Source organism: Mesoplodon densirostris, chromosome 8, assembly GCF_025265405.1.
Source record: "Mesoplodon densirostris isolate mMesDen1 chromosome 8, mMesDen1 primary haplotype, whole genome shotgun sequence".
NCBI classification, from domain to species: domain Eukaryota; kingdom Metazoa; phylum Chordata; class Mammalia; order Artiodactyla; family Ziphiidae; genus Mesoplodon; species Mesoplodon densirostris.
This window is the reverse complement of record NC_082668.1, coordinates 57090079-57105101: the sequence shown is the minus strand read 5'-3', so window position 1 is coordinate 57105101 and position 15023 is coordinate 57090079. Positions and strand designations below refer to the sequence as shown.

General features: G+C 38.6%; 1 protein-coding gene across 2 annotated transcripts in view; it reads right to left on the bottom strand.

Annotated features, from left to right (window-relative positions):
* UBXN4 (UBX domain protein 4) overlaps nucleotides 1-15023 on the bottom strand; it is a 33248-nt gene that overhangs the window by 3247 nt on the left and 14978 nt on the right. Inside the window, exons 6-11 of one of the 2 annotated variants that reach the window (XM_060106710.1) lie at nucleotides 12585-12678; nucleotides 9441-9495; nucleotides 8517-8681; nucleotides 7348-7475; nucleotides 2813-2912; nucleotides 756-887 (exon numbers count right to left, since the gene is read on the bottom strand). In XM_060106710.1, coding sequence (XP_059962693.1) covers nucleotides 756-887; nucleotides 2813-2912; nucleotides 7348-7475; nucleotides 8517-8681; nucleotides 9441-9495; nucleotides 12585-12678 — 674 coding nt within the window. Of the gene's footprint in view, nucleotides 1-755; nucleotides 888-2812; nucleotides 2916-7347; nucleotides 7476-8516; nucleotides 8682-9440; nucleotides 9496-12584; nucleotides 12679-15023 lie in introns of both variants that reach the window. The other variant, XM_060106709.1, reaches the window with a different exon arrangement.

Sequence of the window (15023 nt, the reverse complement as noted above, 5' to 3'; positions counted from 1 at the left end):
AGTGACTAATGAGCAGGTAACATGTAGAGCATGGATATGCTGGACAAAGGGATGATTCATGTTCCAGATGGGACAACACACCATTTCATCACACTACTCACAACGGCCTGCAATTTAAAACTTCTGAATTGTTTATTTCTGGAATTTTCCATGTAATGTTTTCAAAGTGCAGTTGGCCACAAGTAACTGAAAGCACAGAAGGAGAAACTGTGGGTTTGGGGGCACTACCATATACTAACCAAGATATGGAAGACCCAAGCTCTCATCCCAGCTCTGGCACTTAAGGTGGCACCTTGGCAAAATTATTTAAGGTTCTGAGCCTTTTTCTTAATCAGAGATTAAAATATTGTTAGGATCAGATGGGATTAATATGTTTAAAAATGAATGCTATTTTTAGATTAAAATGTTTTTTAAAAAATTGGTAAACAGTAGTCATATACTCATACATAAATAAATGACACCAAGTCAGTAGATTAGGCAAATATTCTACATTTCTTTTCCTCTCCTACTGGTCATTTTTTGTACATGAAAATAGGTGAGGGAAAAAGTTGAAAATTTATATTGTGTCTCACTAGCAATACAAATATAAAGCCCAGGATAATGGAACAATAAATTGATCTAACATTTTTTGATAATTTGGATTTTAATTACCCACAGTACACTTTTCACCTTCCCTTCCTCTAATTATAAGAAAAGATCAAGAGCAGAACAAACAGGACTATAAGAATGGAAAAAATATATATGCATATACATACTGGCAACAGTACCACTGAAGCACTTGGGGCAAGTTCCAAATCCAGTAATTTCTTTTTATAATCTTCTTTGGTAAATTCCCTCCTGGGAAACATTGTTGCTAATGAAAAATTACCGTAAGTGTTGCCAACAGTCTGTAACATAACAATAAGTTTTAAAACCTTACAGTGGAGCCTTTATAAAGTAAGATATTACAAACTCATATGCATCCAAAATGACTGCTTTAATTTTAGAAGTTCACTTAAATGTAAAATCAAAAAACATTTATAAAAACGTTGTGCTTCAAAAAATAGCTGGAGGCTATCAAATCCAAATAGTACTTAAAAGCTTTTAAAACTCAAAAATGACCACGAGGGCTTCCCTGGTGGCGCAGTGGTTGAGAGTCCGCCTGCCGATGCAGGGGACGCGGGTTCGTGCCCTGGTCCAGGAAATCCCACATGCCGCGGAGCGGCTGGGCCCGTGAGCCATGGCCGCTGAGCCTGCGCGTCCGGAGCCTGTGCTCCCCAATGGGAGAGGCCACGGCAGTGAGAGGCCCGTGTACCGCAAAAAAAAAAAAAAAAAAAAAAAAAAAAAAAAAAAAGACCATGAAATAGCAAGAATATGTTTCCTAAGACTATATAAATACACTGAATAAAAATGAACAATTATATATCTTAAGTATGACTGCAGTTTGCAATTAGAGTTTTCACTGTCCTCTGGCAAACTTACATTAATATCTCACAAACAGCCATTTGGATTGTAGGTATTTTGTATTAAAAATCTGGAATAGACCAGAATTTCCCTCATATTATACATATGACAGGAGTTTTTGCCTCCTCCTCGTCTCAGAGAGTAAATGGTCCATAATCAACCCATACTACACACATAATCCCAGGTCTAGGAAGTTACAGTGGTCAAGCATCACAGTCACTTTCACAATGTTAAATCACCTATACTTATAAAATCTTCCAAGGGAAGAGTCTAATTTCTTTTTTTGGTAATTTTTTACTCTAGGTCATACTACCTCTCACTGTTCTCACTCAACATAAGGTCACAAAATTAGGTCACTGTACTGAGATGAAGTTCTAATAGGACTGATGCAATTAAAGATCTTTCTTTTTTACTCATGTGATTCACTCTTCACTTACCTGTGGCAGAAGCACCCCATTTGGAGAGGCCCTAAGTGGGGCTCCAAGGCAAAAGAAGGTTGAAAGAGGCTATCTGGAGTTGATTCTACTATAAAGCTTGGGGAAAGGGGTTATTAAAATAACTTTTTATACTGTCCAGCCAAGCTCACCAGTGGAAGAAGGCATATAACTTTTTAGGCATCCTTTTCTTGGGACCTATAAGTGAGATGGCAGACTAAATGCAGAAGAGGTCTAGCAGAAAAGTCTGAATCCTAATTTTAATCTTGAAGTGATACGTAAAACAAATACTGGTACGTGTAATAAGCCTAGATCCTAAAGGACATCTGATGCCTCATTTAGAAAAAGTAATCAATCAGAGAATAAAAACTAACTGGAAAGTACTCATATCTTCTCTTCTAAGATGTCAATTTCACAACCATTCAGATCTTGAATAAGGCCATGTTCTGGAAGTAAATTCCTGAAGAAGATACTTGTTGCCAAATAAAGCTTATTGATCTTTAGGTTTGACCAACTGGCAGACGGTTGGAAAACTGCCAGCCCCAAAGCATTCTAAGCAACTTGCAGAAAATTCAGAGAGAGGACTAAGAAAAAATGCATCTTTTACAGAGGACAACTCCTTCAGATTAGACTTTTGGAAAATCACTTGCTTTTCATTCCTCCAACTGAATGTACTAAGCACTGAGAAAAGTTTCCAGAGTCTATTTTACAATAGCAGCAAATTTGTCTTTTTACAGAACAAGCAGATATGCTGTTCCCATATGGCACTCATACATGATGGAAGCTCCAGAACATTCCAGAGGCATCTTGTGCCTCGCTCCTGGGGATAAGTCCTAACTTATTCATACTCTTCAAATCCTGCCTGGAAAACTTCCCCTCCTACATTCTAATAACCCATTCACCTACCTTCATTACAACTCAAGACATAAATTTACCTGTGCAGCAAACTGCCTTGCTTCTTCTAGAGGAGCATCAGAAGGGAACTGATTTGTAAAGGAAGAACCATCAGGAAGACGGAATTGAATTCTCGCAACACTGCTATGAGAAAATGAAAATTTAAGTCAGCATCTTTACTTATACACATTCTCAAATGATATCATTAAAACTAAGAGAAAATGGAAGTGGAAATGTGTAATGAAAACAGGTTTTTTTTTTTTTTGAAAACAGGTTTTTATAGAGAGTTGGGGAGGGAGGATTGGAAGAAGGTGGTCAAAAGGTATAAAATTCTAATTTAAGGTAAATAAGTACTAGGGATGTAACGTACAAGACGACTATAGCTAACACTGCTGTTATGGTATATAGGAAAGCTGTTGAGAGTAAATCCTAAGAATTCTCATCGAAGAAAAGAGGTTTTTTAATTGTATCTCCATTTAGCCCATGAACAACAGGGGTCTGAGCTGCACGGGTCCACGAAGAAGTAGATTTTTTGCAATAAACACATACTACAGCACTGCACTATCCACGGCTGATTGAATCCATGGATGCAGAACCGTGAACATGGAGAGCCAACTTTAAAGTCATACACGGAATTTTGACCACGCGGGGGTGGCACGCCAACTGTAACCCCGCACTGTCCAAGGGCCAACTGTGTATGAGAAGATGGATGTTAGCTGAACGCGCCATGGTTATCATTTCAAAATATATGTAAATCAAACCATCAGGCTGTATTCCTTAAACTTATAGAGAAATGTATGTCAAATATTTCTCCAATTAGAGAAAATAAAAAGAAAATCGGTTTTTTTCACAGTCAAATCTCATTTATTATTTTTAACAACAGCTTGAGATAAAATTCACCCTTTAAAATGTACAATTCAGTGGTCTTTAATACAGTCAGAGCTGTGCAACCATCACTACTGTCTAATTCCAGAACATTCTCATCACCCCAAAAAGAAACCAAGCCCTTTAGCAGTCAGTCCCCATTCCTCCCTCTCCCTTTCCCTGGCAACCACTCATCTACTTTCTGTCTTTGTGGATTTGTCTGTTTCTGGCACTTCCTATAACGGAATCATAAGATGTGTGACTTTTTGGTAACTGGCTTTTTTCATGTAGCATTATGTTTTCCAGGTTCATCCAAGTTGTAGCAAGTGTCAGTAATTCCTTCCTTCCTTTTTATTGCTGAAAAATATTCCATCGTATGCTATATATTTTGTTTATTCCCTCTTCAGTTGATGGACATTTTGGTTATTAGCACATTTTGGCTATTATGAAGAATGCTGCTATGAATATTCACGTACAGGTTTCTGTGTGGACATTGTTTTCAACTCTCTTGGATATATACTTAAGAGTAGAATTGCTTAGCATTTTGAGGAACTGCCAAGTTGTTTTTCCAAAGTGGTTGTACCATTTTATAACCCCATTAGCAACGTAGGAAAGTTCCAAATTCTCCACATCCTTGCCAAGACTTGGCGGTTACTTACTTATTTATTTTTTTTCGGCCATGAGGCATTCAGGGTCTTAGTTCCCTGACCAGGGATCGAACCTGTGCCCCCTACATTGGGAGCGTGGAGTCCCAATCACTGAACTGCCAAGGAAGTCCTGGTGGTCACTTTAAATTTAGGCTTCCTAGAAGGTGTGGTTTTGATTTGATTTTCCTAATGACTAATAATGTGGAGCATCTTTTCATGTGCTTATTAATCATTTGTATATCTTCTCCGAAAAAGTATCTATTCAAATTCTTTCCCCATATTTAAATTGGGTTGTTTGCTTCTTTGTTGTTGACTTCTTTTTATATTCCAGTTACAAGTCCGTTATCAGATATATGGTTTGCAAATATTTTCTCCAATTTTTTTTTTTTTTTTTTTGGCTGCACTGTGTGGCATGCAGGATCTTAGTTCCCTGACCAGGGATCAAACCCGTGCCCCCTGCAGTGGAAGCGCGGAGTCTTAACCACTGGACCACCAGGGAAGTCCCTCCAATTTTGTGGGCTGTCTTTTCACTATCCTGATGATATCCTTTGAAGCATAAAAGTTTTTAATTTCGATGAAGTCCAACTTATCTGTTTCTTTTGTCACTTGTGCTTTTGGTGTCATGTCTAAGAATCCATTGCCTATTCCAAGATCACAAGATTTCCTCATTTCTTTTCCTCCCAAGAGTTTATACTTTTAGCTTTCACACTTAGGTAGATGATCCATATGGTGTGAGATAATGGTCCAAATTTATTATTTTGCACATGGATATCCACTTGTCCAGGCAGCATCTGTTGAAGAGACCATTTTCTCCCCATTGAATGGTCTTAGTAAACTTTTCAAAAATCAGTTGATCATAAACGCATAGGTTTATTTCTAGAGACTCAATTCCTATTACAGGCATACCTCAGAGATATTGTGGGTTTGGTTCCACACCACCACAACTATCACAATAAAGCAAGTCACATGAAATTTTTGGTTTCCCAGTGCATATAAGTTATGTTTATACTATACTCCAGTCTAATAAGTGTGCAGTAGCATATGTCTAGAAAAACTATGTTACATGCCTTAATTTAAAAATATTTTGTTGCTAAAAATTCTAACTATCAACTGACAGCACAGAGTTGCCACAAAACTTCAATCTGTAAAAAACTGCAATAAAGCATTAGCACAATAAACGAGGTATGCCTATACATCAACCCATATGTCCAGCCTTATGCCAATACCACACTGTCTTGGTTACTGTAGTTTCATAGTTAAGTTTTAAAATCAGAAAGTTTGAGTCCTCCAACTTTGTTCTTTTTCCAGATTGTTTTGACTATTCTGGGTCCCTTGCATTTCCATATAAATTTTAGAATCAGATTCCTGCATAAATGTTGGCAAAAAAAATAGCTGGAATTTTGATAGGGATTGTGTTGCATCTGTAAACCAGCTTGGGGATTACTGCCATCTTAACAATACAGTCTTCTGATCTATGAGAACGAAATATCTTTCCACGTATTTAGTTAGGTCTTCTTTAATTATTACGATAATGTTTTCTAGTTTTCAGTGTATAAGTTTTACACTTCTGTTAAATATATTCTTAAGTATTTTATTACTTTCGGAAAATAGTTTTTATTTTATTTATTTATTTATTTTTGGCTGCATTGGGTCTTCATTGCTGCGCGCGGACTTTCTCTAGTTGCAGTGAGTGGGGGCTACTCTTCATTGCAGTTCGCGTGCTTCTCATTGTGGTGGCTTCTCTTGTTGCAGAGCACAGGCTCTAGGTGCACAGGCTTCAGTAGTTGTGGCACGCGGGCTCAGCAGTTGTGGCTCGCGGGCTCTAGAGCACAGGCTCAGTAGTTGTGGCGCACAGGCTTAGCTGCTCCGCAGCATGTGGGATCTTCCCAGACCAGGGCTCGAACCCATGTCCCCTGCATTGGCAGGCGGATTCTTAACCACTGCGCCACCAGGGAAATCCCACTTGTTAATCTTCTAATATAGAAAATGCAGAAAAGTACAAAGAACAAAACAAACATTAACCGTAATCCTACTAGCAGTATGTACCAGAAATATGAATTTCTGTCTTTGCAACACATTTTTGTTTTGGGAACTGCCTTATCCCTCCAATTCATTCATTCATTCGGGTATGATTATCAGTAATATTTCCTTATCTCCTTCAGCACAGGGGTGGGCATGTCTACTACCCCAACCAGCTGGCCTATACCAGTGGACATGGTATTAAGATGGGGCTTCCCTGGTGGCGCAGTGGTTGAGAGTCCGCCTGCCGATGCAGGGGACACGGGTTCATGCCCCGGTCCGGGAAGATCCCACATGCCGCGGAGCGGCTGGGCCCGTGAGCCACGGCCACTGAGCCTGCGCGTCCGGAGCCTGTGCTCCGCAACGGGAGAGGCCACAACAGTGAGAGGCCCGCGTACCGCCAAAAAAAAAAAAAAAAAAAAAAAAAGATGGCCACATGACCCAAGCAGGGCCAATCAGAATTCTCAGTGAATGAGAAAAAGGATTAGTCTTTCCTCTCTAGGATCAGAAGCTCAAGATCCTGGAAGGTGCCAGGAGGCCCTAGGCTCTCCTGACACTATCTAAAGAGTTTCTCTGAGAATAAAGCTAAGACAGAAACCAAGAGATTAAAAGGAGAGAGAAAAAGTCCTAATAATATCCTTCAGATCCCTGAATCTGGTGATGCCTAACCAATTCTATCACTGTAACTCCCAGCTGCAGAGCCAACGGATTCCCTCTTTTGCTTAATCCTGTTTGACTTGATATTCTAACAAGTAAAGAATTCCAGTACACATGAGATAATCACTATAATCATTTTGATGTACGTGCTTTCTGTCTTTTGAAAAGAGATTTCTTCAGCCTTCTTTTAAACATCATGTATTTAGTATCATTATGTTGTACATTCACATTCAATGACAAATACCACTGGCAGCTGCCAAACTGATCAATATGTTCTTGTAGAACTATTTATTAATCCACAGAACACATCAGTGTTAAAAAGCAGCCCACAACTGCTTTTCTCCTCAGCTGCCATGTATACACATACATTTTAGCAAGAAATAAAGTACCTTCTTTCTTTTGTGGAAGAGTCTCTCTTGACTTCCATTTCTGCCTGTCTGGCCAGCAGGGCAGCAGCTTTAGCAGCTTCTACTTCTTCCTTTGTCTTTGCAAAACGAGCAGCTCTCTCTGCACGGTCCTTTAAAACAGTTGTTAGATACTAATTATATTTCACTGCCAGAAAGATCTAGTTACACATTTCCAAACATAAGGAACATAAATATGCATGAAATTCCTTAAGGCCATACATGAACTTCATCACTCTGATTCTGGTATTTTTTAGTTTTATCAACTTTCAGGGACCAGAGTTATTAGTAAGCAAACAAGGACTTGATTTTGGTCACTATTCTCTCTCTAAAGCCTGGAACAAGATCTGGCACATAACAGATAATCAGTAAATATTTACTGAATGAATAAATAAACAAACAATATTAAGTAGGGTGTAATATGTATTACAACTGCTTAATTCTAAAAGCAATTGTTGGGACTTCCCTGGTGGCGCAGTGGTTAAGAATCTGCCTGCCAATTCAGGGGACATGGGTTTGATCCCTGGTCTGGGAAGATCCCACATGCCACGGAGCAACTGAGCCCGTGCGCACAACTACTGAAGCCTGTGCACCTAGAGCCTGTGCTGCACAGCAAGAGAAGCTGCTGCAACGAGAAGCATGCACGCTGCAACAAAGAGTAGCTCCCACTCTCTGCAACTAGAGAAAGCCTCCGCACAGCAACGAAGACCCAATGCAGCCAAAAATAAATAAATAAATAAATTTAAAAAATAAATAAATAAAAGCAATTGTTGCAAAACCATCCTAAAGCTTGATGTGTCTAAATCCTTTGTCCTAAAAAAGAATGCTTATGACTAGCGGAGGCTGTGATGTTGCAAATTCTTAGCTTGTTTCCTAGGGAATCTTTGAAAACTACCTTTTCACTACTGATAAAATTCATAATATAACACTGAGAAAAATTACTTCCAAAAACCCATCTCAGTTTTAATCTTAACTGTATTTTAATTCAATACACAATTTCTAGGAAAAGAAAACTGAGAATTGGTATGCTCTGAGTCCTTAAAATCTACCATTTTCGTGTGCCCTGTCTGGTAGTAAACCAAAACCATTGTGCATGAAAAAACAATTTCACTAATGTTCTAGAGTCAAGCATTAAAAATAAACTTAATACTCACCAGTGCAATCTGCTGTTTTATACGCTCTCGAGCTGCCCTATCTTCTGCCTTTTCTCTGTTTCTTTCCTCTAACATTCTTTTTGTTAATTCTTCTTCTTGCTTTCTTTTATAATCCAACATTTCTTTTCCAGTTTTCCTCCTCTCAATTTCCTTCTTAATCTCTCTCTGAATTAAAGAAAAAGTAAGTTTTATGAGCCGAAAACAAAATTTAATAATCTTCCCTTAATATTATTTTGTAGGCAGGGAAAGCCGGTTATAGGGTACAGCTAAAGGAATAGTACAACTTCACAAAATCTAGGGGTCTAGTAGAATGTATTAACAGCATGGGTTAATGGTCAAATGTCTATCAATTTATGTCTTTGCCAGTGGTTCTGTTAAGATTATGATGTGGTCAGTGTCATTTGAAAAAAAAACATTACAGGTCTTTGGTTTCTGAGGTGCCCTCTAAGGACAACATGGTAGTCATTTATTTAGCTTGAAGACCTGATAACCTTCGTATATTAGAACCCCAAAGAGATGACACAGTTCAGGTGCACAAGGTGAGAAAAACAAATGGTGCACTAGAACGCAGCAACACCAAAGGAAAAATTCAGCAAAATATCTACGCATTTCTTTTTCACAAAAAGGAACTAAAACTTTGAACTGCATCAAACCAATTTTAGTTCAAGTCCCTTTATTCTTAGCGTAAAGGATTCATTGCAGAGGAAGAAAAGATGGTCCAACCTATTCCTAGCAATTTATAAAAAGAACACAAAAAAGTGTACACTATGACCTTACTACAGAAGACAGATAATTCCCCTCACTGTGCTGCAACACTGAACTATATAACCAGGAAGCCATTCCAGGTCTGCCAAACTGAATAGGGAATCAAATGCTCCCTCACTTAAGGGAAGAGGAAAACAATGCCAGGCACATGAACTTTACCTGTTCTTCCTCTTTCCTTTTCTCTTCTCTCCTTTCTTCAAGTTTTTTGGTTAGTCTGTATTTTAAAAGTTTAAAAAATACATTAACTGAGATACATCATATTAATATAAATTACATTTAGAAGATTTCTTTAGCTAAAAACTGGGGAAATGTGGAGACAGACAAAAAAGCTCCTGAAGGCAAAGCAACAACTTACCTACCTGGTCCCTGCCCCTAGGGAAATCCATGAGGAGTCAGCGGGACCATCAGAAGCCTCACTCCAGCTCTAAGTGCCTTACCTCCTACTTAACATTAGTTCCCATTCCTCCCAATTTATCAGATCTTGATTTTTTTTGTTTTGGCTGTGCCATGTGGCTTGTAGGATCTTAGTCCCCCAACCAGGGATTGAACCTGGGGCCATGGCAGTGAGAGCTCGGAGTCCCAACCACTGGACTGCCAGGGAATTCTCTGAATATTTATTTGAAAATATGCATCTTCAAATACGTATGTATAAATCAATGACTTACAAATGCTTTACTTCTTACAAAGACGTAAACAGTATTATGGCACATAATATACATATTATATTATGTATAAATCAATGACTTACAAATGCTTTACTTCTTACAAAGACGTAAACAGTATTATGGCACAAAACTGTTAAAAAATAAAAGCAAAAAGCTGAAGGCTAACATTTATAAAAACCAGTAATTCCAAAATTGATTCTGAACTGTGAGAAACTCAGCAATTAAAAACTAATGATTTTGAAAGCAGACAGTGGTAATGGTTGCACAACCTTGTGAATATATAAAAACCCACTTTGAATTTTATGGTATGTGAATTATATCTCAATTTTTAAAAACTAATGGCACTTTCTCAGAGGGATTTGGGTTACACAGGTATATGCATTTGTTAAAACTCAGTTGAACAACTTGTGCCAGAAATCAAGGGACGCTCAAAGAATGATGGTTTAGAACCCCAAAGAGATGATGAAGTTGAGGTGCACACAGTGAGAAAAATGAATGATGCACTAGAACGCAGCAACACAAGAGGAAAAATTTAGCAAAATGTCTACAGATTTCTTTTTTACAAAAAGGATGTCAAAAGGACGTAAGGCCCAGGATGAAGAGGTTCCGCTAACCAAATCTGAAGCAATCTGTGCATCAAAAAAAATTGTAAGAGAAATTAATTGTAACACATCAGGGTTAAAAAAAGGACCTATGAAATATCTTACTGCTGACGGAAGTTATGAATTGGTATAACCACTCTGGAAAACTGTTCAGCCAGTATCTATGACCCAGAAATTCAGACTCCTGAAAATACACCCAAAAAATATGTTCACCAAGACATGTAATAAAAGAATGTTCATAGCAATTGTATTCTTAACTGACCCAAACTGAAAATAATTCAAATATCCATCAACAGTAGAATGGATAAATAAATTGTGGTATAGTCAATACACAGTCAATGTAGCTATACAGTAACAAGCAACAATTTGAAGTGCTTACACGATTTTAATTATATGATCATATGACCCGGATTTTTGAAATGCTGTCTAAGCAGCTAATAGTTACTTCCCAATGAAAACTGTTTCGTTATTAAGAGCTTGTCAACATTTTATCTAATCTCAACATTAGTATCCCGTTTTAAAAGCGTAACAAATTTTGTGTATATGTATCTTCTAAGAGTGCTTTATAGTTTTTTTCAATTTAAGAAATCTCAAACAGCTGTAGACCCACTCTGTCCTGACAGGCTAACTATAAAAGTAATAATGCTCAAGGAAGAAAACTTGGCAACCCCAGAACAAAGCAAAGAAAAAAATCTCGAATTCCAATTTCATAGATACTAGTATAAACACTTTGGTGCATGTCTTAAAATATCTTTTTTGGACTCATTATACTATATAACACATATACAACAATATGTGTACATATAATTATTTTTTAATTAAAAATGGCATATTATATTCTATTTGCAGAACCGTCAGGCAGACACAAGCAGACACCCCTTTACATAAGAATGGAAACTATTGGGGGGAATTCCCTGGATGTCCAGTGGTTAGGACTCTGAGCTCATATTGCCAAGGGCCCGGGTTCGATCCTCCCCTTTCCCACAGGAATTAAATAGCACTTGATCTCACCCCACAATAAAGGGCTACCTGCCATGTTTCTTCACATTCCCCCCAACTCTCGAAATCTTTTCCTGATTTTTCATTTTCACTTCACCCCAGGATCCCAGGGTGATGCAAGTAAGGGTGCACAGTGGTGGGCTTGGTGTTAGCAAAGCAGAAAGGAACAGAAGAGGATGAGCCCCTGGAACTCTGGTTCCCTACTGCTCTTCTTCCAGACACACCCCATTTCTCACTGCTGTGAGAGATCTACCCTGCTTTGCACCTCCAGATTCTGGCCCTGCCCCAACTCCCATAAAGAATAATCAGAATCTAGGTTTTGCTAAAATGAAGCACATTTTTACTGAATCATGAGCTAACCCAAATACCCAATGTCAGCAATCACTTTGAACTCTGGTTCCCCATAACATCGACGTGAACAAGAAAATATCAAGTCTAAGTAATTTTTCTTAACTTCCATATTACACTGAATGATTTTTAAGTCAAGATTTTAAAATATTCCTGCTTATCCATTCACCATTAACTCAGTTATCTTTTAAGAATCATAATATAAGACTATGATTTGATAATCACTACAAAATTAAAAATACTAAACTAGAAACCACAAGAAGTCAGAAATTTGATTATGAGACCAACTAATAACACATGACACTTAATAGACACCCACTTATGCAGAACCCAGGCTCAGTACATAGTAATAAAATTAGCTGAAGTTCTTGCCCATCTGGAACTTATCCTATGACACAGAGAGATAAAAGCAGAAGTAACAGATGGAAACACATATACCAAAATACTAGTGAAAAAGGGATTCTTAAAATTATCAGACCTAAAACTGACCGATGACTTCAGAGATACAGAAGTTTTTACTTCTAGAATGTAGTTTTTATGGATACAAATAAGTTGGTCAGGTAATAAAAAACTTCAACCTAGAATTCTGAAATTTCATTTGTGTAATTTTAGCTCTTATTCAAATCAATGAAATAACTGAAAACCACTGTCTTTCTAACAAAATACTATTTCTAAAAACAAGACCAAACCTTTCCACTCTGATGGTGAGCTCCTCTGTAGGTCTCTGATTTGAACATCCACCAGGCTCTTGAGACACAGTGGCCTGGCCTGAAATTTCTCCTCCTTAATTATTTAAAAGAAAAAGAAAGAAAGAAAAGAAATAAGAAGAATATTGCATTCAATGCCAATTTTTAAAAAGGTATATATCTTTTGGGTTACAACGTCTGTTAACAATCTTGTTTCTTAAACAATACATTTTTTCCCTAAGAATGGAGTAGGAGATAAGAAATGAGCTATTACTAGTGATAATTCTTATGTTTGGATCTGGATACAAAAGTATATAAATGGGAAATAAGGCAGCTACCCAACTGAAAGCCACTGAGATAAAACATGAAATATTAATCTGGCAGTGAGAGACATAACAAAAGTAGAGTAAGCATGCCTGGCCAGAGGTAGGCTCTACTCTAAAGAAGCATGGTCCACTATCTTTGGTATCCCATAGGGTAGCCACTAGTCAGGGACAAGTGGCTACTGAGCGCTGGTATTAAGGCCAGTGCAGGTGAGAGACTAAATTTTTAATTGTATTTAATTTTAATTACAATTGCCACATGTGGCTGAGGTTATGGTATTCAATAGTGAAGCTCTAGGGACTTCCCTGGCTGTCCAGTGGTTAGGACTCCGCACTTCCACTGCAGGCGGCACGGGTTTGATACCTGGTCAGCGAACTAAGATCCGGCACGCTGTGCATCACAGTCAAAAAAAAAAAAAAAAAAAAAAAAAAAGGGAGGGGGGAATTCTAGAGGCCAAGTTTGATACTGAGTATCACTCTAGACTTATGATGACCCAAGGGATCTGCTTCTGCACACCACAATGATTCCTTAGAAAAGCTTTTTATATCTACACTAGTATTCTTTTAAGGATCTCCTGAAGGACAGAATTTTGTCCTGGCCTGCTGTAGAGGATAGCTATGGTCTGGTACTCCCTTTCAGAACCTCTGCTATTTCCTTCCTTACCACTCACCATCAACTTAATTCTTCTTTACCTTTTTGATCCTTGGAAGAGCATGGAATGCGGAGCAACAGAGTCTGGGCTGAATCCTGTTCTGTCACTTTAATAAGTTACTTACTCACACTGTACCTCTTCTGTAAAATGGGGATAATAACCTCATAGAAATATCATGAGAAGTATGTGTTAATAGAAGTAAAACGCTGAGACTTTTACTAGGACTAGCACATAGTAAGTGCTTCAGTTATTACAGCAGTAGTAGAAATATTAGAATTACTAAGCAGAACCAAAGGTACACATCTCTTCTTACCTCTGCATTCAGTGCATCACCTATGTAACTTGAAATCAGCGATAGGAGGAATATTTACACTTCGGAAATTAGCAAACACTACAAATAAGGGCTTTTTATCTCCCCCCCAAAAAACAACCTTTTGTTAAATATTTACCAGCATACCACTGAATGAAACCCTTTGATAAGAAGTGGTAACCTCTGGCAGCCAGTGTGTGCTCAGTAGGAAATTAATCACTTTTCTTTAGTAAATAAAATGAATGCCAAGGACATTTATATCTTTTTTTTTTTTTTTTTTTTTTGCAGTACGTGGGCCTCTCACTGTTGTGGCCTCTCCCGTTGTGGAGCACAGGCTCCGGACGCGCAGGCTCAGCGGCCATGGCTCATGGGCCCAGCCGCTCCGCAGCATGTGGGATCTTCCCGGACCAGGGCACGAACCCGTGTCCCCTGCATCGGCAGGCGGACTCTCAACCACTGCGCCACCAGGGAAGCCCGACATTTATATCTTGATATCAGAAAAAAAATTTAAGAAAACTTCTGAAGATAATTTGTGGACAAGCTGAAAAAAAAAGCGCTGTGTGTAACTTAGGTGGACCTATGACTCGTAAACAAAGAAAAATGGATGGCAATAAGCTAAAACAACTGATAAAAATCCAAACACAGGGACTTTCCTGGTGGCACAGTGGTTAGGAATCTGCCTGCCAATGCAGGGGACACAGGTTCGATACCTAGTCCAAGAAGATCCCACATGACACAGAGCAACTAAGCCCGTGCACCACAACTACTGAACCTGTGCTCTAGAGCCCGCGAGCCACAACTACTTAAAACCCGTGTGCCTAGAGCCTGTGCTCTGCAACAAAAGAGGCCACCGCAATGCAATGAGAAGCCTGCGCACCACAACGAAGAGTAGCCCCTGCTCACCACAGCTAGAGAAAAGCCCGTGCACAGCAACAAAGACCCAATGCAGCCAAAAATAAATAAATAAATAAATGTATTAAAAAAAAAATCCAAACACAATAAAAATTTACTAGAGGACGTTCTGTCTTTAGGTTTAAGAAGACAACTGGAGGGCTTTCCTGGTGGTGCAGTGGTTAAGAATCTTCCTGCCAATGCAGGGGATGCAGGTTCAAGCCCTGGTCCAGGAAGATCCCACATGCTGCGGAGCAACTAAGCC